The sequence below is a fragment of the Drosophila guanche genome, unplaced genomic scaffold (assembly GCF_900245975.1).
Source record: "Drosophila guanche unplaced genomic scaffold, DGUA_6, whole genome shotgun sequence".
Lineage (NCBI taxonomy): Eukaryota > Metazoa > Arthropoda > Insecta > Diptera > Drosophilidae > Drosophila > Drosophila guanche.
This window is the reverse complement of record NW_022995750.1, coordinates 5,491,641-5,514,968: the sequence shown is the minus strand read 5'-3', so window position 1 is coordinate 5,514,968 and position 23,328 is coordinate 5,491,641. Positions and strand designations below refer to the sequence as shown.

The following is a 23,328-nucleotide window of genomic DNA, read 5'->3' as shown; positions in this document are numbered from 1 at the left end:
CGGTGGCTCCTGATGATGAAGTTCCGTTGTGGTTTTATATACATACATCCATATACCCTTCCATCAGACAACCTCTGACTACCCTTAAGCAAGCTTACTGTTATTTGCACTCAAAGTCTGAAATTTTGCTTCCTTTCCTTTCCCAACAGAGATAAACCCAATATTTTCTTATAGATATACTCGTACCATAGGTCAATTCTTGGATTACAAAATTCGGTATCTTATCCATTTTAGGGCACGCTTAAATTTCAAAAACTATCTAGACGAGAAAGACGTCATGTTACCAAATTATTGTCTAGAAATTAAATAAAATAAATATCAACTTGAATGAACTTAAAAAGAGGAAATGGTTTATCTGACACGGGATATCTTTCTTCCAGGGTATTCCCAGGTAGGGTTTTTACGCAAAGATTTTCTCTTTTTTGCGGCATGAATGGCACCGTTTTTTCTTCGATTTTTGAGAGACTTCAAGGGACTTTCCACTTGTGCGAGATACGGCTATTCGCGGTCTTAGTTTGTTGTGATGGCCATTCTTATAATAGCTAACTAGCAGGCCACAATTGTAAGTAGCTGTACACTGCGGGAAAATCACCTTAAAACCCTCACAAAAGATTATGCTACTTTGCTCTACAAACTATAATTTCTCTGAGAAGATAAGATTGTTATGAACACTCCTACTGATACAGTGTTTTGTCAGCTTTCGATGTTTGTAAAAGTGTAAATAATAACTAAGAGTATTGCTTTCAGCCAGAGATAAGACTATTTACAATATGCAATCTACAGTAGATTGTCATGTTTTTTAATGCATTTTATGGGACTATAAACAAAATTCGATTTTTGATAAGCGGGTTTTTTTTTTGTGCAGTGGATTTCTTTCTCTGTGATTTAAGTTTGCCTGCCAGTCTCTTCTTTCGTCTCTCTGCTGGCAGTGCAGCTTGTTCGCATTCGCATTCGCATTCTGCTCCTGCTCCTGCTCCTGCTTTTCGACCTTTTTGCAGTTCAGTGTGTTATTATGCACTATTTTCACTTCCCTCCACTCCCCCTCTTTTTCTCCGACTGTCTGTCTGTTTGTCGTTTCTTTTTGGCTCGTTTCCTTTGGCTGGCTTTCCTTTTGCTGCACACAAGTTTTTCATTTGTAATTCAAGATGTCAGTCAGCTGGGAGAACCAAAACTTAATTAAAGTTCCGCACTTTTACAGTGCTTCTCCACTGCTCTCCTCTTGCCCTCTCGCATCTCTTTCGCTTTTATGTATGTATTTAGTTGGCCCCCGTAACGCCCATTTCGTTTAAATACAAACTGTCTGTCCGTATGTCTCTCTGTCGGTCTGTACATCTGTCTCCCTCTTTTTCTCTATGGGGCTCTGTTTGGGGTTTATCTTTCAGGTGCAAGTTTTTCCTGCCGCACCTGCAGCAAATGTCCGGACTAGCGACTTTGTTGGCCTCGCCTCAGGCTTCAGGTCACCATCCAAGCCATCCAGGCCATCCAGCCCATCCGCAAATGTTTTCAGCACCTCCATGGGGCATGTGTGTGCGTAATTTTATGAGCTTATTCTATACTTTTCACTTCTAATTTGGTTTTATGCCACTGCCATGTGCAGATTTCAACTTGTTGAATTAGTCCTTCAGTCCTCAGTGTGCTTTCATTTTCATTCCGGTTGCGGCTCTGAGGTACATCTGCCTGATATCGGTTTCACCTGGAGCCGCACCAAATAAAACATCTAATTTAATTAGCTGACACCGACTGGCCATCTCTTACAGGACATCTCCTGTACAGTATTCAGCATCTCATCCGAGAGGAGGGCATACAGGAGACGGCAGTGAGTAGGAGTGACGGAACGAGGTTGAGGTTTATCATCTGCTGCTGCTCATTAGGTATGCATTGAGTTTCCAGTGCCCGGTGCCAGAGCCAGAGAAACTTTTGATAACTGTAATTAGCATATGAAGAAATCAGAGCAGGACTTTTATTCTTGCAGCGCAGACAGGTGGAAAGCCTTTAAATGGATTCCATTCTTGTTAGGGATCTAGATCTATCGACCAGGTGTGCGGGGAATTTATCTTTATTTATTCAGCATTGCTGAGCATTGTGGAGTATTCTCTAGTCATGTTATCTACCTTCAATGATGCACCAGTGTCACACAGAAATATTATCTATTAATATCTATCTCACTATCAGCTCTTTTGCCCTTTTACACCCATTTCCCTTGAAATTTAAATTCTCTCTTAGCCACCGCAATCCCACTTGAGTCTCTTTGCATCTATTAATATCTTGTTGTTGCACTTGCCACCAAATACGTCATTGAGTTGGGGGATTATCATCACCTTATGGCATTCCATTGGATAGAACCAGAAGCAGAGCCGCATTTCACACCACCAGGAACGCGAGTATTGGCCAATGTCAATGGCATGGCCTTGGGGACAGTTGGCGGGGGAGGAGGCCACGGGCAAGGCCAAAAGCAAGTGCAAATGCAAATGTATAAACCGAAACAGAAACGGAATAAAAATCCCAAAAAGAAATACTACAAAATAATCCCAACAGTCGCCCCGAGTATCAGCCACTTCTCATTCCTTCCGGATTCCCAGAGGGCATGGAGGGAGCAGTATGGCGAGAGAGAGGGGTGGCCGGCAGGCTGATTATTGAATCAGTTAAGAGCTATTGGGCAATTCGGCCAGCTCTCTGCAGTGCTCTGCCCCGGGCTATCTCCCCCCTCGTTCTCATTGCCCATTCCCGTACCCATTTGATGGCCAAAACATTGGCGCGGCTTCCTCTCTTGCCAGCCTTTTGGTGTTGAACATTTTTGTACCTGGTACTCGTTACAGCAAGAGGGTATATTGAATTCGTCTACATCTTTGGAACAGAGAGAAGAAAGTGTACATAACTTCTTGATAAGAATCGGTGTACATAAGAATCTGAATGTGTGACAAAAACTATCTTAATTTTTAAATTTTATTTATCGTAATACCAGAAAATTATGCAAAATAGTCAACTTATCAGCTAGTAATTTTCTAATTTTCCATCTACGTATAGCAGGTATCCTATAGTCGAAATATCACCCATATGCTGCTCTGCTCTTTAGTGGGTTTTGCTTTCGACTTTTCTTTCGGCCTTCCTTTTAGCTGCGAAATGAATTCATTTTATGCAGTTTGCTGTGGGGCTATGGGCGATGCTTATTAGTTGCAATTTGCCTGCTGTGGCCAAAGTTTGCTCGCCAAAAACCAAACCCCAACCAAAAAACCCAAAACCAAATAAATTAAATAATTGCTGGCCCAAGAAGTTGGTAGGATGGGAAAAAATAAGAGCGGAGGCGGCGGCAGCAGCGGTGGTGGTGGTGGAGGCAGTAATGTAAGCAATATTTGTGTTATGCAACTTGCGTTTTAATTGTGAGTCTAAACACTGATTATCATCATCTAACTTGCTTAAGCTTTCCACTGCAGGTTACAGATACATTTATTTAAACATCAATTGAAGATTTAATAACAAATAAAACAGTTCCTGAGACGATATCAGACCCTGTAAAAGAATCATTTAGATGAACTCACAGTTGTGTCTGTGGCATCTTGTCAAGGAATGATTCAAGTACTGGGTATTAGCCAATCCATTTGAATGCGTGATGTTTGGACATGATTTAAAGACTCTACAGACATCCCATATCCATTCAATAAAGGACAAACTTCTGAAATATCTTTTGAAGAGAAATCGAGTTCCTTGAAAGATTTGTTCTTCCATCTAGCGTGTCAAAGGGCTCCTCTGCTCATGCCAGAACTCGTAATAACTAACATCTTTCTCATTAACTGACTTTGCTCAAGAACAGTACACAGTCCTAGCTCATTATTTGCTCAGAACCAGCTCAAAGTAAAATCTTTTCGTGTGCTTTTTCTTACAGAAAAAAGGCGGTGGCGGTGCTGGCGCAGGAGGAGCCGCAGCCGCAGCTGGAGCTGGTGGAAATAAAAACAAAGGCGGTGGGGCTGGCGTTGACAAAGGTGGAGCCAAGAAAGGACCAGACCAAAAGCCACCCGCAGGCGCTGGCAAAAAGGGAGGCAAGAAATAGCAGTAGCCCCAGTGCCAATGTGGCAACATCAAAGCGCATTATAAAATACACATTTAGAATTAAGTTGAAATTAAAAGGATATCAGGGAATGTATATATATGTATATGTATATATCTATAATGTATATCGTTCTATCAATTAGCGGAACTGCATTGCATTACGTTCATTTTACAAATGTGTTTTTTGGGATACAAGTTAACCATTTAGAATGCGCTTCTCTAAACAATGAAACAGTTGACATCCGAGAGGCGGATAGGAGAGGGAAGGCAGTGAACGAACACTCGCTCTCAGTTGCAGGTTCTGTTGCTCATCCCACTTCTGGTTTGGGGCTATTCCACTTGGATGCACTTCACAGGCCACTTCATTTGACTCCTCTAGCGAAACCACTCCTGGGACATGCCAAAGAATGATGCTGCGCCCGATTTGGATTTGCTATTATCGCCCTTGCGTGTGCCACTGCCACTCGATTTCTTTGTGGGTGTCGTTGTCGTTGTCCCTGTTGTCGTTGTCGTCGCAGTCGCTGTCTGTGGGAGAAGAGAAATGTTATTAATTAATTAGTACAATTAATTGGTAGTTTGTCTGATTAATCCGTTAATTTGCGGCTAGCTCTGGAGATTTATGGGTTAAGCCCAAGGAGGGAAGGCAAACAGCAAACAGTAAGCAGGCATTGAGGATAATTAGAGAACGATTTATACCGCCAGAGATCGCGGCTAATTACAAAACATGCGAGTAACGGCCAAGTTCCCCATTGCCCATAAATTAACTCTCTGTCCGTTGATTTGATTTCAATAATTGCAGCGATTCATTAATTAGCATTTAAGGCACTCAGCAGCACACACGCACACACGCACCGATGTCCTGAACATCCACTTGGACATTTTGGTCTCGGTTTCGAGTTGGAAACTTTTGGCCAGGCACTTGCGGTGCATCTGCAGCAGTCAGTAGGAGCCGACGAAAGTTGCAGCTAATTAAAATTTGTCTTGCGGCATTCTGCTTTATTTATTAGCCTGGATGCACGAAATTAGTTTAATTAAACTGCTGCCTCAGTTTGAAGAGCTTTAAACAATTTCCAATGAAAGGAAGGAGCGAAGGAGCAGAGGATACTCCATTTACACTTTCAACAGCTTCAATCAATTTTGAGTGCATTCTGCCATGCAACATTGAGGAACACACAGAAGCAAACATGCAAACGAGGAAAGGAAACTAATTACTATGGTTTCAACAGTATTACTCCCGTTTGATAAGGGAAAATGAAATGAAAATAACTGACAACAAGTATTTCTTCAGTGGCATAGACCGGCCAATGAATGGACTTTGCGAGTGCAGACCAAACTCCTTTTAGTTGTCCGAAATATTACCTCGATATTCAGTTGATTGTGAAAGGCCAAGCAAATAAGCAAGGTATGGAAACTTAATACTATTATTATTATATTGTCAGTCCAACATGCAACCCAGAAATGTAGAATCAAATAAAGGCAACTGAGGCATTCAATTCATTTTGGTTAATTTGTGGCATGCAGCATTGAGGGGGCACTACAGATTCAATCATGCAAACGAGAAATGGAAACTAAATATCATTTGTCAAATACAATTCCTACCCAACAAGAGCAAATGATGAAATTATTGATTTAGAAATCCTATGAAAGAAAAACACAAGTTACACCTTGATAATGCTTGGAGATATAAGTTCATTAAAGTTAGTGTCTCATATTGTAGCTATGTACTCACTTTGTCATCTGTCTCAATGGGCTTCGGCTTGCGTTCAGTGCCAGCAAATCCACCGGCAGCGTGAGGCATGACAATCGGCAGCAAGGGAAACCAGAGTGATGTGGAGCCCGAAGAGCTGAGGCACAGCACATTGGGATCCGACTCGTGGGCCAAGACAGTTGTGTTTTGGGCAGTAGCTGGCGCACAAGGTGTCAGTACTCCCAGTTCGCCTTGGAGACGCGCTGTGGAGCGGCCAACCTGAGTGCTAATGTGCTCAGCAAACAGCTCAAAGTCAAAGGGATCGATGCAGTCGCGCAGAGCGTTCTGTTGAGAATGGATTCGATCGTAGAGAGTACGCTCCTCCCGAGAGACGGCAAACACTCGCTCCAAGAACTTCAAATCAAAGTACAGCTGCAGGGCAATGTTTTGGCTGGTCTTGGTGCATTCTGCAGACGCCAGTCCCTCGTAGTGTCCAAGCAGCTGTCCGAGAAGTTTCTGGTTGAAGGCGTGCAGCACTTTGGATGGCAGGGTCTGAGGAACAGCCAGATTTAGGGCATGAATCAACTGATGAAGATACGTTTGCAGTGAGAGACGCGGTTGGCTGGGAATTCGTATGGTGGACTGGACACTCTGTTCCTGCTCCTCGTCGCGCTGCTCCAGCGTAATCGTTTGCCAGAGCTGTAAGAAAATTTCACTGGTTTTAGTTAATTTCAAATACTTGTTTAAATTGAAATTTGTACCGCAAAATCCCTTAAAACCGCTTCATGGCTGATTATCTTCGTGAGCTTCTCCTGGCAGCTGTGCGCCGTCAGAACATCTTCCACAATCAGCAGCCAGAGACTCATCATCTCCTCTTCAATCAGGCCACAAATGCGTTGCCAGTGCTCAATGCCCACACCCGACTGACTGCCACTCCATTGACGCCAGCTGGGTGGTTGACAGAAGCACAGCTTCAGGTTGGGGCACAGCTCCACTAATGCCAAACTATTACGCAGAGCCTGGAGCAGGGCAGGGCGCTCACGCAATTTCAGCGACTTCAGTTTGGACAGATACTCTGTGACCTGCTCCTGAGCCGTTTCCCGTAGGAACTTGATCAAAGACATCTTATCCTCCGTTCGCGTTGTCTGCTCTTGAAGCAGGACATTCAGCTCCTGGACTATGTCCGCCAGCTGAGAGTCAAACTGCTTGCACAGGTCAATGGTTGGGGCGCCGTAGCCTTTGGTACGGTTGGCCAAACGCTTCGGCTGATCGCTGAGAGCCGCTGCCAGGCTCAGGGGCAAGTCATCGTTTTGCTCTTTCCATATCTGAAGCGGTGGCGTCGAGACCCCAGCCTCAATCATGGAGAGCACCTTCTCGTAGGTCAGCCTCATGGCCTCAGCCCAACTGCTGCGTATGATCTCCCTCACCCGCGCATTGATCAGGGGCACATATTTCGTGGCATAGAAGTCCAGCTGGGAATGCTCCAATTTAAGCTGCTGCTCCAAATACACAAAGGTTGGCCTGCCTGTGGACCTGGCCGATGACTTGATGTCTTGAATGGTCTGCATGTTGCTGACCAAGGCGAATATCTGCTGCAGCTGTGCGGCCGCCAAGGCATTCATCTTGTCGAGCCATTGCTGGAGAGACTTTCCCAATTGCTCAGACGACAGTTTTGGGACATCAAACTGCGGCTTGAAGCCAGCTATGATTTCTGGCAAAAGATGGGCCAGCTGCCTCTCGCTGCTCTCCATCCGACTGATGCTGGGCGGACAGGTGGACGCTGAACACTCCGCAAGTCGTGTGAACAGAAGGCCGTTCTCTGAAATGTAAAACAGAACACAATTCAGACTGAAATCAAGGCGAGAAAAGTATCCGAGTTTAAAATGTCAGCCTCAAGCCTAAAGCTAGCACGTCGCTGTGGCATTGAGCTCAAGGGAGGATATACAGATCCGCTATACAGAGGATCTGAAGCTCAGTTCTGGGGACTCGTACATGGAGCTGGGCGACCCATATGGCATTTACTTTCTGGACTTGAATCCAAGTGTGTGCTTTGTGCTGTTCCATTGTTCGGAGACCCGGCATTGCCAGACCTTGATTCCCACTAGTGGCACCCTATTCGAGTGCTACGATGGCATTGCCAAGAACTTCACGCTGGTGGGTCTGGGCAAGCTCAAATATGCGACCTGTGCAAACCACCACGTGGCCTACACCGATGCATTGCTGAAAGCATGTGGTGCAAATACAATTTATAGTCCATTAATGAGTGTACTCCACTACAGCCAGCAGAAGCAGGACCGCGCTGCATTGAACTCCATGGCCTGTTGCCTTATGAGCTGGGAATGCTGTTTTATCGTTGTCCTGTTCCTTTTTATGTGTGTAATATTCAGACGGCATAACTTATAAAGAGCTCACCCAGAAGACACTTTTCCAGCAGTTCTATGGTGCTGTTTAGAATGCCGAGACTGGCCAGGATACGCTCCTTGACGCGACGCGGCTCAGTGAGACGGCTCTGAAGGCAATTCAGGAAGGCAGAGGCTCGCAGGTTGAGAAACGTTTGTAGGACAGTGCTGAGATCGCACTTATCCAGTAGTAACAGGCTCTGCATGCAGTCCACAGTGATTTCGGGGCTTAGTTCCTCGCGCTCCAACACGGCCAGCACTGCCTGCTTTATGGTAAGGTGGAAGGGCCGCAGGATCTCCCATTGCTTGCGGGCCACGGGCAGCTTTTGCATTAACGCACTCTTGCCGTCCAGCTGCAAGCCGGTGCTGATGTGGCGACTGAAGATAAACAGCTCCGTGGCCGCGAAAAACTCTTCGTTGTCAATGTGTGTCCAGATTAGTTCTGGCAGCGATGTCAGCAGCTTGATTTGCACCATGGTGCCATAGTAGCTCTGTAGCTTCTTGTTGGCGTTCCTCTGCTGCAGAGCCGCCTCTGTTGCGGGTGCCGCTGTGGTCTTGAATCCCAGGAGCTGCTGCTCGTTGAGACTTCGACAGTTGGCCTGGATGCAGTGCACCTGCTCGATGAGGGTTCCCGCCGACGTTTGCATGGCCGCAATGGTGTCGGCTGCCTTAAGCAGGTCCCTATACCGCTCCCTAAGACATTATAAAATTGTTTGTTGGATTTTTGCATGTTCAATGTGCCACATCACTCTGCCGCACTTACCCCACATGAGTACGCAGCTCCTCGCGCTTGTTCTCCACCACAGTCTGTATCTTTTTGTGCACCACATCGATTTCGGATACGCTGTGCTGCTCAAACAGCGTATCCACATTTAAATTCAGTAGATTTGCCATTTAGTTGTCATTTAGTCCTAAATTCAAAATAAATAATAAGCAAGATGCAGTGTGACCGTGAGAGAATATGCCTACAGAAGTATACCGAAACATACCTCCTCATGTTGAATATATACCGCAAATATACCGAGGAAAAAGCGTGCTTAACCCACATAACCCGGTCTAAGATTTTGAGTTCTCTGTCCATGATCAGAAATCTTATTCCTCGATATTAATATTATTAAGATATCATATTAATATTACTAGGTAGCTACAATTCTCTGAACTTAAAATGTGATTTTAACCAATACATTTTTAGAACATTGAAAAGAGAACGCAGCTTTGAGCTGAAGTTGTGCAATTCAAGGCCTCGATAATAATATTATTCAGATATCATCATTAATACTACTAAATAGCTAGCACTCTTAGCACTTAAAATATAGTTTAAACAGATGGTTAAATCATTACCACTAAGTTTGGTTTCAAATATATCTCCTTAGTGATGATTTTCCACATATTTTTGTTGCTAAAAGTTTGAGAAATTTTGCTAAAAACATTGAAGTTTCGATGGATGCTAATAATTCATTTGCCAGAATACAGACAAAAAAATGGGAATATGTATTTGATGCATTTATATTTTAATATATTTTTTATATATTGTTTTATAAGCTAGCAACACTACTGTCTGTTGCAGCTGTTTTATTCCCGACAATTTTAATTTTGTTTTTTAACTAGTACAAAACTATCACAAAATAACAATTATTAAACCCCCATAGCCTATGGGCAGTGTGTTTGGTTGAAAATAAATGCAAATAAAATCATCACTCATTGCCCAGTTCCCTGAGCACAGCATTGGCAATCACAATTCGCTGGATTTCGGAGGTTCCCTCGTAGATCTCTGTGACGCGAGCGTTGCGGTAGTACATCTCTGCGGGCAAATCGGTTGTATAGCCCATTCCGCCTAGGATCTGGATGCACTGGTGGGCGCAGTAGGTGGCCGACTCGGAGGCATGCAGCTTGGCCATCGCGGCCTCCTTGGTGATGGGAAAACCGTTGTCCTTGAGCCAGGCGGCTCTCCAGGTTAGCAGTCGGGACACCTCCACCTTCGTGGCCATGTCTGCCAGCTTCTGCTGGATCAGTTGCATCCGCGAGAGCTGTTTGCCAAAGGCAACACGCTTCTGGGAGTAGTCTACGGCCAGTTCCAGAGCGGCCTGAGCAATGCCTGTGGCCTGCGCGGCGATTCCGATGCGACCGCAGTCCAGCGACTGCATGGCAATCTTGAAGCCCGCTCCACGTCCTCCCAGCACCTGGGACTGTGGCACTTGGACGTCTTCTAGCACCAGCTGGCACGTGGACGAGGCTCGCATGCCCATCTTGCTCTCCTTCTTGGCTACGGACAGACCGGGCACATCTTTGGCTGTAAGGAAGGCCGTTATGCCCTTGTGCTTCAGCGTCTTGTCGATGGTGGCAAAGACGACGCCGCCACTGGCCTCCTTGGAGTTGGATATCCATGCCTTGGTTCCGTTCAGCACGTAGCTGTCCCCATCCAGCTTAGCTGTGGTGCTGGCGGCGCTGGCATCCGAACCGTTTCCCGGCTCAGACAGAGCATAGAAGGCAATCTTCTCGCCCTGAGTGTAGGGAACCAGGAAGTCCTGCTTCTGCTGCTCGCTTCCATGCAGCTGCACGGCGCCCAAGAAGAGGTTGTTGACGCCCATAGCAACGGAGACGGCCGCATCGCCACGAGCAACCTCCTCCATGCCAATGGCATAGGCCTGGTAGTCGAGTCCGGAGCCACCTGTAAGTGTGGCATTTAGATGTGAGACCATGCACCAATCCGACAGCCACCTTACCGTACTCTTCTCGCACTGTCACCGCCATTAGACCGAGCTCTCCCAGCCGTCGTATCTGCTCCGCGGGGTGCAGCTGCTCGCGATCATGATGGCGGGCCCGTGGAGCCAGCTCAGCATTGGCGAAATCCCGGCAGGTCTTCTGCAGTATCTGGTGCGTCTCGGAGAGAGCGGCCAGGCTGGCAATTCCTCTGCACGGGCTGGCATTCCACACGCTGCCAGTGCGTTGACCTGCAAATGCAGACACAAAGTGGATTACGATTGAGTCATCAGCGTGGCGTGGAGGCGGCGCTCACCTAGCGTCAAAGCTACCCTCAACAGCTGCTGCATTGCGGACAAAGTTTTCCCCAACTGTCGATCCCCCGAACAGTTCCAGCTGTTTTGTCTCTTTTGCTTTCACTTTCGTCTGCTTCTTCGGCCGAAACGATCGTTCGTCGTGGGCCCCAGCTGGCAACAACAACGAGCCTCACAATCGTCTTCGAGGGAAACAGCTTTTATATGTATGTATTGCCGGGCTATCAGCCAGAGGCGTCACGTATCAAGGGGAACATTGCCCCTATTCTGGATACCTACAGGTAAGTCATATCTCACATGTGAAGATAAATCATAAATAGAGAGATGTACTATCTGGAAGTATAACCAGGTGTCCCCTTTTAGCAGGATCCCCACCCATGACGCACTTGTTATTCTACCATAGCTTTCCAGTTTTGCATATACATTTATATATTTCCATTTAAAAAGTTCTTTGTTTGGAGCTTTCTGCCTGTACAGTGTACAGCCACGCGCTGTTTGGCCTGCCGAGAGGTCAGCTGGAGGGAGGAGGAATATGGAAAGCAGTTCGCCGATTTTCATAAATTTGTATCCACAAAACGGTTTAATTGCTGATTCTCCCTCCGGGTACACGTAATGCTCCACGCTAGGACAAAGGTTTCACCAACAAAAGTGGGTGTGTATCGACAGCGTCGCTTAATCAAAATTGCCTGCGTGGAGTACGATTACCAGTTGTACCGAAATGTACCGATGTGTGTCCATGATCGGAATCATATTCCCGGATTTTGTTATTATATTTAATATTACCTAACATTATGAGAGCATTGCATGGCATATTTACAGAAACAGGAATTGCAATTATTGTTAAAAAAGGCAAACAATTGCCTCTGACTATGAAGTTATTGTGATGGTGATGGAAAAGGAAGATGTACTTGGAATTCTGTAAAATGTATTCCTTAAACTATGTATGTATAAAAAAGGGTTTATTTAATAATCGGATGGCAGCTCCTTCTTGACTTGCTGCTGCTGTGCCTTCGGGCTGCTAGTGCTACCAACCACCGATGTGTGCTGCTCCGGCAGCTTACTGAGTAGCTTATCCTAAAATGGGAAGACCGCCCTGGTAAGCCAGATATGCCATCAGTAGTCGATGACGTCGGTTCTTCCGCCTTACGCCTTTTTGAAGAGTTTGACTATAGTAAAAGGGAGTTTTCAGGATACAGGCCTTTGCGCACATTGTTTCGACATTATTCACTTAATAGTTGATTATTTTAATACCTTGGAACACACCAACATGTATTTTACCTTCTTTATTTTTATTTTATTTTACAAATTTTTATTTGAATTTTGCATATGGCTGTCAGGGAAATGGTCCTGCGTCTAGGTGAGGGAAATTCTCTGTCAGACGCTCTCCCGGCTGTACGCTAACAGAGTGCTGTTAGGCGGCGACCACAAATGTTCATTAACATGGCAGTGAATAAGAGCAATGTTCAAAAGGAGCTGTAAAGCGCACACAACAATGCTGACTCAACCCAGTGCTGTTAAACGCAGTAAGAGCTACCAAGCAACAAATTTAGTTTAAAAAACTGCCGCTCTTCGTTAGGGGCGCCACAGAAGAAAAGGCGCAATTTTCAAATGTGCGGATCTTGTTTAGGTCCACTGCGATTTCTTATCCCATCTGTGCGTGATTTAGCTTTTTGTAATTGGGGAAAATCACAGTTGGCCAAACACAATCATTTCAAACTTCATTTCGGAAAAGTATTCCGAAATCAGAGACTCCCCCTCATTGCCAAGTTAAAGAACTGTTCTAAATTTATTGAATTTTTCCTAAAAGATTATAACTACATTTTAGTTCACATACCCAGAAATGAATTACTTGATACAGGCCGGAAAAGTACGCCAGCAGGCGATTACCTGCCCCGAAGGCCTTCCGGAAATACTCTCGGACATCACACGCGAGGTCCTGCGCTGCCAGCCAAAAAAGGAATGCCTCTGCCAGTTCATAATCGACTATCTGCACTCTGTGATCGTGACACGAGAGAAGGCCTTGGGTGAGTGCCGGTGGGTGACGCTACCCCAGAAGATCTTAAAGTCCCCCTCCTTATCGCTGCAGTTGCTAGAAGCATCCTTGACCGCTCTCTGCGCCAAGTCGAGACCATCATCTCGGACCTGTGCGTCTGCGATTTGACCAAAGAAAAGTCGGACATGATGGGCCAGGTGCTGGAGGACTGCTTCCGCAACTTTCTCGAGCGGCGTCGCTGCGAGATGCGCCGCGGCAAGGAGACAATCAACTTGGAGGACATCGACATATTCGAGGAGCTGCTGAAGAAGTGCAACTTCTCCGAGGAGGAGCTGGCCTTATCCCGCCCGGCCGTCGAGAGTGCCTACAAGCGGTTCGTGGATGCCTACATGGCGGCTGCCCGCGGCACCGATGGCACAGAGCTGCTCTACCAGTACTTCCGCGATCGGGAGCTCAAGCGCATCCGCGAGGCCATGCGCGAGCAGTCGGCCACCATCATACAGGCCGCCTGGCGCGGCTATCTGGTGCGCGCCAACCTGCCGGAGCACATATGCACCTGCACCTGCATGGTGGTACGATATGCCCAGATCCTTTTCCCATCCCATTTCGTTTCGGTAACGCCCCAATTTACAGGTGGATGAGGCGGCTAACGTACAGGACTTGCTCAGGGATCACGCTGCTCGCGTCATTCAGCGCTTCTTCCGCAAATGCTTGACGGTTTGACAGCTCGCTCAGCGACTCTCCTCGAGACTTAACCCCCTTCTTTGCAGCGCGTGGCCCTCAAGCCCATTGTGGATCCCTGTGGGGAGGTGACCGAAGCCTCCGAGCCAGACAGCATCACACCGCCCGAAGTGACGACGAAGACCGAGCCACAAACGTATAAAACGGCTCCGACTCCACCTCCGACTGCTGCGGAAACTGCACCAGTCACTGCCCAGCAATCGGATGCCACGGCTGTGTCACCAGAAGACGAAGCCCCCGCTGCGGTGTCTGAAGCAGAAGAAGCTCCAGAACCAGTGGCTGATGTTGCGGCACCTGAGGAGCCGCCAGAAGCCGCCGTCGAAGAGGCCCCTGCAGCACCAGAAGAAGAAGCTCCTCCAGCGCCAGAGGAGGCACTGTCAGGAGCAGCGGAGGAACCACCAGCCGAGGAGGCACCAGCAGCTCCCGAAGAGCCACCGCCACCCGAAGAGGAAGCCCCAGCCGCAGCTGCAGAGGATGAGGAGCCTCCTCCGCCTGAAGAGGCCCCCGCCGAAGCACCAGCCGAGGAATAGATTTTGAACGAACTTAATTGTGATTTATAAATTTATGTTAATTAAAAAAGGATCTACGACTCCATGTGGCTCTGTATCCAGTCACTGAAGGTGGACACGCGGGTGTACACGTCCGGGGAGATGTAGAGGCCGCAGACCATCAGGCCATAGGACACGATGCCAACCTGCCTGAGACCGTTCTCCGTTTGCATGACCAGCGGGCCACCAGAGTCACCCTGAAAGAGAAATGAAGAACTTGGTTTTCAATCTCTTTAGATAGATTGGCAGGACTTACCGAACAGGCGCCTCTGAAGGGACCCCGGGCGCAGATCTCCGTATTCGTGACACTCTCCATGCCCGCGTCTCTGCACTGCTTATTCCCTATCGTGTGGTAGCTCATGCGCTGAAGTGTGTTCGGATAGTTGACGTTGTCCAGAAAGGGAAAGGGAACGGGCAGGCGCAGACCCCAGCCTGTGAGGGTTACGGGAACTCCACCGCCGACAAACTCCTTTTGCTTTGCAGCAAACTCTATGGCTCTGATGCTGACATTGTTCATCTCCAGCGGTGGCTCGATGAACAGCACGGCGACATCGCTGGTGACCAGCTCCTGATACTTGGGATGAATGCTGTAGGACACAACCTGAGAGCGGGAGCCGCTCTCCTGCAGGCTGCGTATGCCGGCCACAATGGTCATCCGGGACACGTTGAGTCCGCGACAGCAGTGGGCAGCCGTCAGGACTCGATTGGGAGATATTATAGAGCCGCCGCAAAAGTGCATCTGGCCGCCACTGGTCCTGTACTGCATGGACACCTGGTAGGGCACGTACTCCCCCGGCGGAACATCCGCACCACCCACTATTCGAGTGGGTGGATCATCACTACTCAGCTGACGAGCTAGAAGGCAGAGGAAAAGATCCAGCAGCTCTTGCATGATTACAGCACTTGGAGACTTACAATTAAGACGCGCTGTGGCGCCTCCGGCAGAGAGCACAGCGATCAGTAGGAGCTATGGCAGACCCATCGTTGGTTGTTTGCTTAGTGTCAATGGTTTCGTGCTACGAACTTATATAAACCCCATTTGGCTGAGCCCCCATTAGAGGGGGAATTTGCATAGATATCGCTGCAGACATCTGGGCCAACTGGCAAACTTGGTTATGCCATTAAATTTGATCTTGAAATTCAAAATATAATGCAAAGTTCTGCTGGTATTCGCAGAGTTTGTGGAGAGAGTAACCTAGTTAAAATATTTACAAGCTCGGCCAGGTGGTAGCCTTCTAAACAGAAACAGGAGAGGCTGCTAATTTCCATATTCAAAATCATGTTTATTCAATCTTTTGTCACTTAGGACATTCGCTCTGCAATCCAGCCATCGAACATGGACACTCTGGTGTAGACATCGGGACTGTTGGAGGCACAGAAGGCCGTGCCATAGGACACGACGCCCACTTGCTTGAGAGACTCGCCCTTCTGCATCACCAAAGGACCGCCAGAGTCGCCCTAAAATATAGTGAAAAGATAAATTATAAGTTGAATAAATTATTAAACAACACTCACATTGCAGGCGCCCTTTCCAAATCTTTCGAGAGCACAAATCTCAGTGTCCGTGAGCTGCGTCATGGTCTCCTTGCACCTGTCGTTGCTGAGCGTCTTGTAGGAGAGCTTCTGCAGCACCGTGGGATACTTGGCAAAGGGACCAGTGCCAAAGTGAAAGACAGAGCCCCAGCCAGTGAGCAGAACCTCCTGATCGGCGCCCACCTCGTCCGAGCCGCTCACATCGATGGTGGCCACACGCTTCTGATCCACCTCAAAGGGCGGATCGATCTTGAGGATGGCAATGTCGCTGGTCACCAGCTCCTCGTAGTTCTCGTTCATCTCGTAGGACTGCACCTGGGAGCGATAGCCAGTGCTGTCATTGAGATCCCTAATGCCAGCCACCACGGTGATCCGGCTGGCATTCTGTCCGTTGACACAGTGAGCGGCAGTCAGAACGCGGTTGGGGGCAATCAGAGACCCACCGCAGAAATGACGCTGCTGTCCGTTTCGTGTTAGGAACTGCATGGACACCTGGTAGGGCACATACTCATCCTCGGGCACATCGTAGCCACCGACAACGCGTTCCTGGGAATTGGCATTCTCGAAGTACGCATCCACTAGTTGGGAGTTACGGATAAGTTTCGGTTTCCCTTTACTCTTTCCTAAGTTTTACTTTTACTCACAATCAATGACGCTGCCCATGGGCTTGCCTTGGATTACCTGCACTCCCATCAGAGCAGCCAAGACCAAAATCAAAGTAGTGGCTTCCTTCATGTTGAAAAGAGCTTTGTCTGCCACTGGAGCTGCATTTGGGCTTTATATAGCTCCCTGCTGGAAGACCTACATAATGCGGCCAAATGGGTTTTTCATTCATTTGAATTTTATCGAGTGCAGCTGTGGGTGGTCTCTGTCTACCGCCCCATGTAATGGGTAACAAGGTCGCCGTGATAGCAACAAAAAATAGTCTAGACTGCAGAAACTGTCAGTTGGAACACACAGAAATCATGGCATGTAGAGGTGGAGGTGGAGGCTCCACTGCTTCCGCAGTTCCTGGTAATAACACCTACGCAAAGACCTCAAGAAGTGCTGTCAGAACCGAAGCTCCTGGCAGTGAGATCTCGCTCACAGTTTTAATCAGCGTATAATTTAAATATTCCGATTAAACAAGCAGCGCCCTGGGGCCTCGGACAGTGGACAGCGGACAAGGGACAACGGACAACGGACAACGGACATTTCTTTTAATTCATTGTCGAGTGGCGGACAAGGAGACCTGCCGCTGGCAATCAACACCTCGGACACCTCGGACTCGGCCAGTCCTGTTCTGTTCTGTCTTCTCCTGCCAGACTATCTCACATGTTCGATGCAAATCAGCTTCAGCTTCAGCTGCAGTTGCAGCTCCTGACTTCTTCCTCAGTGGCCGATGTTTGGGCGGGCTCTCTGTGAGTGCTATCTGGTCTACATTCTGAGACAGAGCCATATCCATAGCCAAAGTCCCCATGTGTCAGTTCCGGGGCTGATTGCAACCAGCTAATGAATCATTTTGCTGCTCCTTTTGGGTGGACCTGGTCTCTGGTCTGTGGTCTCTGTTCTCTGGTGCCTGGTCTCTGTGTGTGTGGCGCACTGGCGTAAATTAATTATGCACACCTCTCGGTTTCGTTTCGATTCTGTTTTTGTTTCTGTCTCAGTTTGGGCTGCGGCTGCTCAAATGGAGCTCTGGCCGGGGCTGGGACTTGCCCGTTGCTGAGGTCTTGATCTTTGGACTACTGTGTTAATTGTCCTGAGCTGCGTTGCAGCTCCGAACCGATTTGAACCTGAAATGGCTTTATTATATCTGGCAAGCCTCCACCCCACCCACAGGATGTAGATGTGGCTCTGGCTCTGGCTCTGGCTCTGGCGCCTGTCGTGTTACCTTATGGCTGGCTTTTGTTAATTGGACCACCCTGTCAAGGCATGACTTATCTGCGGATTTTTATTCTTAATTCCCGCATCTAATTTGCATGTGAGTCTCGCCTGGAGCCTGCCTGACAGGTTAATCCCTGTGTAAAACTCATTAGGCTTTGTTCTAGCCACAAAAATGTTGATTAAAAGAACCTAAAGAGGCACTGGCTGTACTCCCTTTGCTTGTTGTTCGCTCCAACCCTGATTAAAATTCACTGCGAGCTTTTATTGTCATAACTCCAACTCCGCTCTGCAATTCCGCAGATGATGCTCAAAATTCTGGCTAATAAAATGCATTTTAATCATTTCATCAGCAATGTTTCAGGCCTTCCCTGCCTTTGGACCGTTCGGTGTTAACAAGATAAGCATCCTGGCCCATCCGCTCCGACGGGACGCCATCATTATTATGACATTTTGCTTGATTGCCTCGGCTCTCGTCTCGGATCTTGGATCTCGGATCTTGGATCTCTTGGTTGGCCCTCATTCAGGGCCATGTTTTTCGTGCCAACTTCTGTAGAATTGTGCGTGTGGCCAAGAACGGAGTCGAGACATTCTCAGTGCAATTTTTATGGGTCTGGGTTTTATTTGCTGTTTTTGGGATTTTGTGTGGGTTTCTTGTTTGTCTCTTTGCCGCCGCCACAGTCTTCAATGTGATTTATTTGTGCAGTTCTTAAAGCAGAGCCGCTGGTTTTATGATGTGAAAGGAGGAGGCGGAGTGCCCAGGGTCGAAGCCCAGTAGCCCCGTCAAGGCGGAATTATAGTGATTGTCTCGATGGAGGAAGAGATGTATCAAGTAAATATCAATGGGTATTGGTATTGGTATTGGTAGTTGTCACACTCGTATGCAAATGATTATGACTGACAGCATAAATTAACAGGATCAGGCTGGACTACAGATTCAGTGTACACGCAGCGCTTGCACTCCAGAATGCGTTTTCCACTCGTGCAGGCAATTAATTTTGCTCTGGAAAAAAGCGAGTGGAAAATTAAGTGCGTGTTTTGCATAATCAGTAAATTGGTCGTTTATTTTAGTACTTAATTTGCTTGGCATCGCCTCGCAAGGTGCAGTGCAGTGCCTCCACATCCACGTTCCCCCCACACTGATCTCTGGTCTTATATAAATTATGACTCCCAGGTACGTAGCATGCAGCGATCTGGCATTGGCTTCGCTCCAACTCAGGCATTGGGCAAATTAAACAGATTCTTATTTGCAAATCAGATAAGAGATCATGCCACGGAGCACAGTGCAGATACACAGATTCAGATACACTTCTCCCCAGTTGTGTGTGTGAGTCTGTGTGTGGAATCAGATATGGCTAGAGCGGGCTGGGCCGGGCTGGCTTAATATTTATCGGTCGCGTGAGCTTGTTACCTAATTGATGACAACAGGTAGGCGCTTCTGTCAAGCAATGTCTCTGGGCCCAGATGGGAAAGGCTGATCTCCGCCAGCTTATGATAACCAGGCACGCAAGGGACGAACAGCGGGTGATCCAATTGGACTACTGTTTGCCCGTACTTGCAGAGTATCCTTGCAAATAATTCTTCTCTAGCTGAACCCCGAACCCATTGAGATCGTGTGTATATATTTTTATGTATATATTTCATGTAACCCCAATTTCGGCAGATTTCAAGTTCACAAACATTTACATGCTTCAACCTTACGCCAAATAAAATGATAAGCTCAACCCCCAACTGGGAGGTATAAAAACCATGGGAGGTTATCATTTCCAACTCATTCGCTGCGGAGTACCTCGCGATGTTCTCCATAAAGTTATTTTGTCTCTATCTGAGCGTGACCGCTGTGGCCGCCTGGATAGCCCCTGCAGAAAGCACAACAGATGCAGTTCGGTTCGAGGAAACTGCCACAGATCCCACCAGGATCAACGGTGGCCAACTGGTGAACGAGACAGTGCCCTTCCAGATCTCCCTGCAGATGCAGCGACGTGGACGCTGGAGTCACTTTTGCGGGGGCTCCATAGTCAGTGCCCAGCATGTGCTCACGGCTGCCCACTGCGTGGAGAAGATGAAGGTGGAGAACATCAGCGTGGTGGTTGGCACCCTCAACTGGAAGTCCGGGGGCCTGCGACACCGGGTGCTGGCCAAGCACGTGCATCCCCAGTACACGATGAGTCCACGGATCATAAACGACATTGCGCTGATCAAGGTGACGCCTCCATTCCGCCTGAATCGCGCTGATGTCGGGACCATCCATCTGGGTGGAACGGATCGCGTGGGCGAGAAGGTGTCGGTGAGGCTTACGGGCTGGGGATCAACTACTCCTGCTACAGCCTCGGCCAGCCTGCCGGATCATCTCCAGGCACTGCACTACAGCACCATTTCGAATGAGGAGTGCAACCAGAAGGGTTTCCGTGTGACCCGGAATGAGATCTGTGCCCTGGCTACCCAGGGACAAGGTGCATGCGTGGTAAGTTCATAGACATTTCCCATATATGGCAACACATAGAGTGTGCCTCATCCACAGGGCGACTCTGGTGGACCGCTAATCATGGCTGGCTCTCGTCCCCAACTGGTGGGCATCGTCTCGTATGGCTCCGCCACCTGTGCCCAGGGCAGGCCTGATGTGTACACGCGCGTCTCCAGCTTTCTGCCCTACATCAGCAAGGTGATCAACCAGGATCTGGCCTAATAAATACATTCGGACAACGTATAAATAAAGCAATCTCATTGCAGCGAATAAATTCATTGGAGTCTACGTATTTAGTTTCCCGCTCCCCTCTCATTCGTTTTGGCGACTAATTAAAAATCTTGTTCAATATTCGCCACACAGACGTAGTAGGGAGGATTGGGGTGGGATTGGAATCTAGGGAGTGAGAGGAGCAGGCACTGGAGTCGGCGGAGGAGGCTCTCTCTCCTCTTCATGGTCTAGGCTTGGCTTGGCCTGGCTCCAGCGAGAAACTGTGGCTGCTGCTGCTGCCGCCTGCCGCCTGCCAGGGCGACCATGATAAATGCAAAAAGCAATTTATCGCACATTTAACTCAATTCAGTTTCTTTATGGACAGTCCCCCCGAAGGAGGCTGTGCTGGTGGTGGTGCCGTGCAGCCAGAGGAGGCAAGAGGAGCCGTAGGAGACTGCCACAAAGTTTCGCTGACACGCACACTCCACTCCACTCCACTCCCAGAGGCTGGAAGACTTTTGCGTTTGCGTTTTGGGTACTGGAACTGGAACCGAGGAGGACTGCGTCCCGTGTGAGAGGCGAGGCCTGTGCGCCTTGTAATTCGATATTAGATTTTATGTGCGACAAATACGAAGTGCAAACATTTTTATGTTTCTGCAATTTCTATGCTGCATATGGTATTTGTAGTGGAAACGATTTGCCGGGGCGCCGACTTTGACTCCAACTTTAACTTCGGCTCCGCTTCGCTTTGGCATGGACTCATGGATTACTTCTACGGCTGTGTAATTAAGTTCAAATAATGTGGAGCTCATGGTTTTGAGTTTGGGTTCTTTTCAGCAACACTGTGCAACAAAGTTGTGTGTGTTTCCTATGGGGTTGTCTCCATTCAAAGAGGGTTTTTAAGAGATTTCCTTACCACTAGGTCCATTACCCATTACAATGTAGCGCAGTGCATTGATCTGTTTATGATCTCAAACATCTTTTGTCGGACAGTGTCAGGCTCGTTGCTCGTTTCACGCTCTCAATTTACCAGCTGAGACCTCGGCTACGGTCCACGAGAGCATAACACGGAAAATCTGGCACTCATCCGCACTCACTCCCCAGATCCATATGTACGAGTATATATGGAAAGCTAACAGCGGGTCAAAGCAGTGCAAGAGTAAGCCGAACCCATAACCATCTTCAACCCCATCCCTAGTGCTATCCGCTGGGCGGGACTCGACTCACAGTCGAGACTCTGTGCTGCACATTGGAGAATAAATTCATTTAGATCAATCAATTCAATTTGTTTGTCAATAAGATCTAAATGAGTATTTCATTTAAACAAATTAAAATTCGACCCATTTGAAATTCCAGAGCCAGCAGCCCAAAGAAGAAGCAGACCCAGACCCAGACCCAGACCCAGAGCCAGAGCCAGACTCATCCAAAAAGCGAACACAGGGACAGGGACAGCAATTAAAATTGACGCGACACACTTGATTCCCTGATTTGTTAAACGAACGCAATGAAAATATAAATATGAATATGCCAGGCATAGCTTGGGCTCGGTTCAGACCCAGTTCGAGACCGAGACCCACAGATCCAGACCCTGAGAGCAAGACCAAAACAAAGACCGCGACCAAAGACCACGACCAAGAGTCCATTGCCCATCTCTGTTGACTTTTCATTGTCAATTAAAATCAAATAAATTTATTTGCTGCTTGACTTTCGCTCGGTTCTCGCCACAATTCTCGGTCGGAGATTCCCAGTTCCCAGTTCCGTGGGGAATTGTTTTTTGTTTGGCATGCAAGTGGATTGAACATTGATTGCTTTGACCTTCCCCGACAGAGAGTTGTCCACCTTTGGCGGGTATCAAAAATCGGACAGTTTTAGGTCGAATCTGACTACTTGGCCTTGCCCTGGTTGGCCACGGCCTCCATGGCCTTCTTCACCGTATCGGGATCACCGAGAAACTTCATGGTGCCCAACGGCTTCAGGCACTCATCCAGCTCGTAGACAAAGGGTATTCCCGTTGGCAGATTGAGGCCCATGATGGCTTCATCAGACATGTCCTCCAGGTGCTTGACCACACCACGCAGACTGTTGCCATGGGCGGCAACTAGGATCCGCTTACCCTCCTTGATCTGGGGCACGATCACATCGTTCCAGTACGGAAGACAGCGCTCGATTGTCAGCTTGAGGGATTCTGACTTGGGGAAGTCCTTGGGGTCCAGTTGCCCGCAGTAGCGCGGATCGTTCACAATGAAGTCGTGGTACTTGTGATCCTTCTCCATTGGAGGCGGCGGCGTGTCGAAGCTGCGCCGCCAGATCTTCACCTTCTCCTCGCCAAACTTCTTGGCCGTCTCAGCCTTGTTGAAGCCTGTCAGGCCGCCATAGTGTCGCTCGTTCAGGCGCCAAGTCTTGCAGATTGGGATATCCTTATGACCACTGGCCGACAGGGCAGCCGCCAGGGTGTCCTGTGCTCGAGACAACAGCGACGTGTAGGCCACATCGAAGCTCATCTTGGCCTTCTGGAGTGCTATTCCTGCCGAGCAAGCCTCCTGCAGCCCCTTCTCGCTCAACTTGGCATCGAACCAGCCGCAAAAGAGATTCTTCTGGTTCCACTCGGACTCGCCATGCCGCACCAACACGATCTTAAAGCGGCCCTTCTCATTCTTGCATGAATGCTTCGAGAAGGAGCAGCTGAACATAGGACAAAGTTTCGTCAGTTCCTTCAAAACTTGAATTCCCCATGGAGTTCTAGCAAGCGCCAACATTTTATTATATTTAATTTTGTCACGAATTTAATTTCACATTTTCAAACAATTTTTTGACTATTTTATCAGAGATGGTTTC

General features: G+C 48.0%; 8 protein-coding genes across 9 annotated transcripts; 3 read left to right on the top strand and 5 right to left on the bottom strand.

Moving 5' to 3' along the window:
• Window positions 1–3,121: 3,121 nt before the first annotated feature.
• Window positions 3,122–4,192, top strand: LOC117586158 (glycine-rich cell wall structural protein 1.0). Of its 2 annotated transcripts, none has more exons than XR_004573982.1 (2): window positions 3,122–3,377; window positions 3,881–4,192. XR_004573982.1 is itself a non-coding variant. In XM_034276057.1 (2 exons), the coding sequence occupies exons 1-2, from the start codon at window positions 3,280–3,282 to the stop codon at window positions 4,043–4,045; spliced, it is 225 nt and encodes a 74-aa protein (XP_034131948.1). In that variant the 5' UTR covers window positions 3,146–3,279; the 3' UTR covers window positions 4,046–4,192. The 2 variants fall into 2 exon arrangements, 1 of the variants encoding a protein (XP_034131948.1); XM_034276057.1 differs by having other exon boundaries at window positions 3,146–3,339.
• LOC117586157 (conserved oligomeric Golgi complex subunit 1) lies at window positions 4,139–9,082 on the bottom strand. The gene is made up of 5 exons (XM_034276056.1): window positions 8,894–9,082; window positions 8,144–8,823; window positions 6,493–7,550; window positions 5,774–6,430; window positions 4,139–4,569 (listed from the first exon to the last, which is right to left on the bottom strand). Exons 1-5 carry the CDS (start codon window positions 9,022–9,024, stop codon window positions 4,420–4,422), a joined length of 2,676 nt encoding a protein of 891 aa, XP_034131947.1. The 5' UTR covers window positions 9,025–9,082; the 3' UTR covers window positions 4,139–4,419.
• Window positions 9,083–9,620: 538 nt separating this feature from the next.
• On the bottom strand, window positions 9,621–11,306 carry LOC117586365 (short-chain specific acyl-CoA dehydrogenase, mitochondrial). Its single transcript, XM_034276385.1, has 3 exons — window positions 11,147–11,306; window positions 10,854–11,081; window positions 9,621–10,798 (listed from the first exon to the last, which is right to left on the bottom strand). The coding sequence occupies exons 1-3, from the start codon at window positions 11,178–11,180 to the stop codon at window positions 9,825–9,827; spliced, it is 1,236 nt and encodes a 411-aa protein (XP_034132276.1). The 5' UTR covers window positions 11,181–11,306; the 3' UTR covers window positions 9,621–9,824.
• A 1,622-nt stretch (window positions 11,307–12,928) lies between these two features.
• LOC117586282 (RNA polymerase II degradation factor 1) lies at window positions 12,929–14,457 on the top strand. The gene is made up of 4 exons (XM_034276236.1): window positions 12,929–13,168; window positions 13,231–13,709; window positions 13,771–13,854; window positions 13,908–14,457. The coding sequence occupies exons 1-4, from the start codon at window positions 12,985–12,987 to the stop codon at window positions 14,406–14,408; spliced, it is 1,248 nt and encodes a 415-aa protein (XP_034132127.1). The 5' UTR covers window positions 12,929–12,984; the 3' UTR covers window positions 14,409–14,457.
• Window positions 14,458–14,461: 4 nt separating this feature from the next.
• On the bottom strand, window positions 14,462–15,408 carry LOC117586286 (chymotrypsin-1). The gene is given in 3 exon segments (XM_034276240.1): window positions 14,462–14,623; window positions 14,683–15,281; window positions 15,342–15,408. Coding segments are annotated over 3 exon segments (828 nt in total).
• Window positions 15,409–15,694: 286 nt separating this feature from the next.
• On the bottom strand, window positions 15,695–16,715 carry LOC117586284 (chymotrypsin-2). Its single transcript, XM_034276238.1, has 3 exons — window positions 16,604–16,715; window positions 15,942–16,537; window positions 15,695–15,884 (listed from the first exon to the last, which is right to left on the bottom strand). Exons 1-3 carry the CDS (start codon window positions 16,692–16,694, stop codon window positions 15,729–15,731), a joined length of 843 nt encoding a protein of 280 aa, XP_034132129.1. The 5' UTR covers window positions 16,695–16,715; the 3' UTR covers window positions 15,695–15,728.
• A 2,892-nt stretch (window positions 16,716–19,607) lies between these two features.
• LOC117586285 (chymotrypsin-1) lies at window positions 19,608–20,585 on the top strand. Its single transcript, XM_034276239.1, has 2 exons — window positions 19,608–20,283; window positions 20,341–20,585. The coding sequence occupies exons 1-2, from the start codon at window positions 19,615–19,617 to the stop codon at window positions 20,503–20,505; spliced, it is 834 nt and encodes a 277-aa protein (XP_034132130.1). The 5' UTR covers window positions 19,608–19,614; the 3' UTR covers window positions 20,506–20,585.
• Window positions 20,586–22,166: 1,581 nt separating this feature from the next.
• On the bottom strand, window positions 22,167–23,262 carry LOC117586283 (phosphoglycerate mutase 2). Its single transcript, XM_034276237.1, has one exon. It carries the CDS (start codon window positions 23,247–23,249, stop codon window positions 22,377–22,379), a length of 873 nt encoding a protein of 290 aa, XP_034132128.1. The 5' UTR covers window positions 23,250–23,262; the 3' UTR covers window positions 22,167–22,376.
• Between the last annotated feature and the right edge of the window lie 66 nt (window positions 23,263–23,328).

Bases quoted from the DNA above. Each gene is read 5' to 3' on its own strand.
- LOC117586157 (XM_034276056.1), bottom strand. From the start codon at position 9,024: ATGGCAAATCTACTGAATTTAAATGTGGATACGCTGTTTGAGCAGCAC. The intron at 7,551-8,143 runs GTGAGCTCTTTA...TTTACATTTCAG, and splicing joins GCTGGAAAAGTGTCTTCTGG to AGAACGGCCTTCTGTTCACA. The intron at 6,431-6,492 runs GTACAAATTTCA...ATTTTCTTACAG, and splicing joins CGGTTTTAAGGGATTTTGCG to CTCTGGCAAACGATTACGCT.
- LOC117586282 (XM_034276236.1), top strand. From the start codon at position 12,985: ATGAATTACTTGATACAGGCCGGAAAAGTACGCCAGCAGGCGATTACC. The intron at 13,710-13,770 runs GTACGATATGCC...CCCAATTTACAG, and splicing joins GCACCTGCACCTGCATGGTG to GTGGATGAGGCGGCTAACGT. The intron at 13,855-13,907 runs GTTTGACAGCTC...CCTTCTTTGCAG, and splicing joins TCTTCCGCAAATGCTTGACG to CGCGTGGCCCTCAAGCCCAT.
- LOC117586158 (XM_034276057.1), top strand. From the start codon at position 3,280: ATGGGAAAAAATAAGAGCGGAGGCGGCGGCAGCAGCGGTGGTGGTGGT. The intron at 3,340-3,880 runs GTAAGCAATATT...TTTTTCTTACAG, and splicing joins GTGGTGGTGGAGGCAGTAAT to AAAAAAGGCGGTGGCGGTGC.
- LOC117586284 (XM_034276238.1), bottom strand. From the start codon at position 16,694: ATGAAGGAAGCCACTACTTTGATTTTGGTCTTGGCTGCTCTGATGGGA. The intron at 16,538-16,603 runs GTGAGTAAAAGT...ACTCCCAACTAG, and splicing joins CATGGGCAGCGTCATTGATT to TGGATGCGTACTTCGAGAAT. The intron at 15,885-15,941 runs GTGAGTGTTGTT...ACTATATTTTAG, and splicing joins TTGGAAAGGGCGCCTGCAAT to GGCGACTCTGGCGGTCCTTT.
- LOC117586283 (XM_034276237.1), bottom strand. From the start codon at position 23,249: ATGTTGGCGCTTGCTAGAACTCCATGGGGAATTCAAGTTTTGAAGGAA.
- LOC117586365 (XM_034276385.1), bottom strand. From the start codon at position 11,180: ATGCAGCAGCTGTTGAGGGTAGCTTTGACGCTAG. The intron at 11,082-11,146 runs GTGAGCGCCGCC...CTGCATTTGCAG, and splicing joins GAGGGTAGCTTTGACGCTAG to GTCAACGCACTGGCAGCGTG. The intron at 10,799-10,853 runs GTAAGGTGGCTG...CCACACTTACAG, and splicing joins GACAGTGCGAGAAGAGTACG to GTGGCTCCGGACTCGACTAC.
- LOC117586285 (XM_034276239.1), top strand. From the start codon at position 19,615: ATGTTCTCCATAAAGTTATTTTGTCTCTATCTGAGCGTGACCGCTGTG. The intron at 20,284-20,340 runs GTAAGTTCATAG...CCTCATCCACAG, and splicing joins AGGGACAAGGTGCATGCGTG to GGCGACTCTGGTGGACCGCT.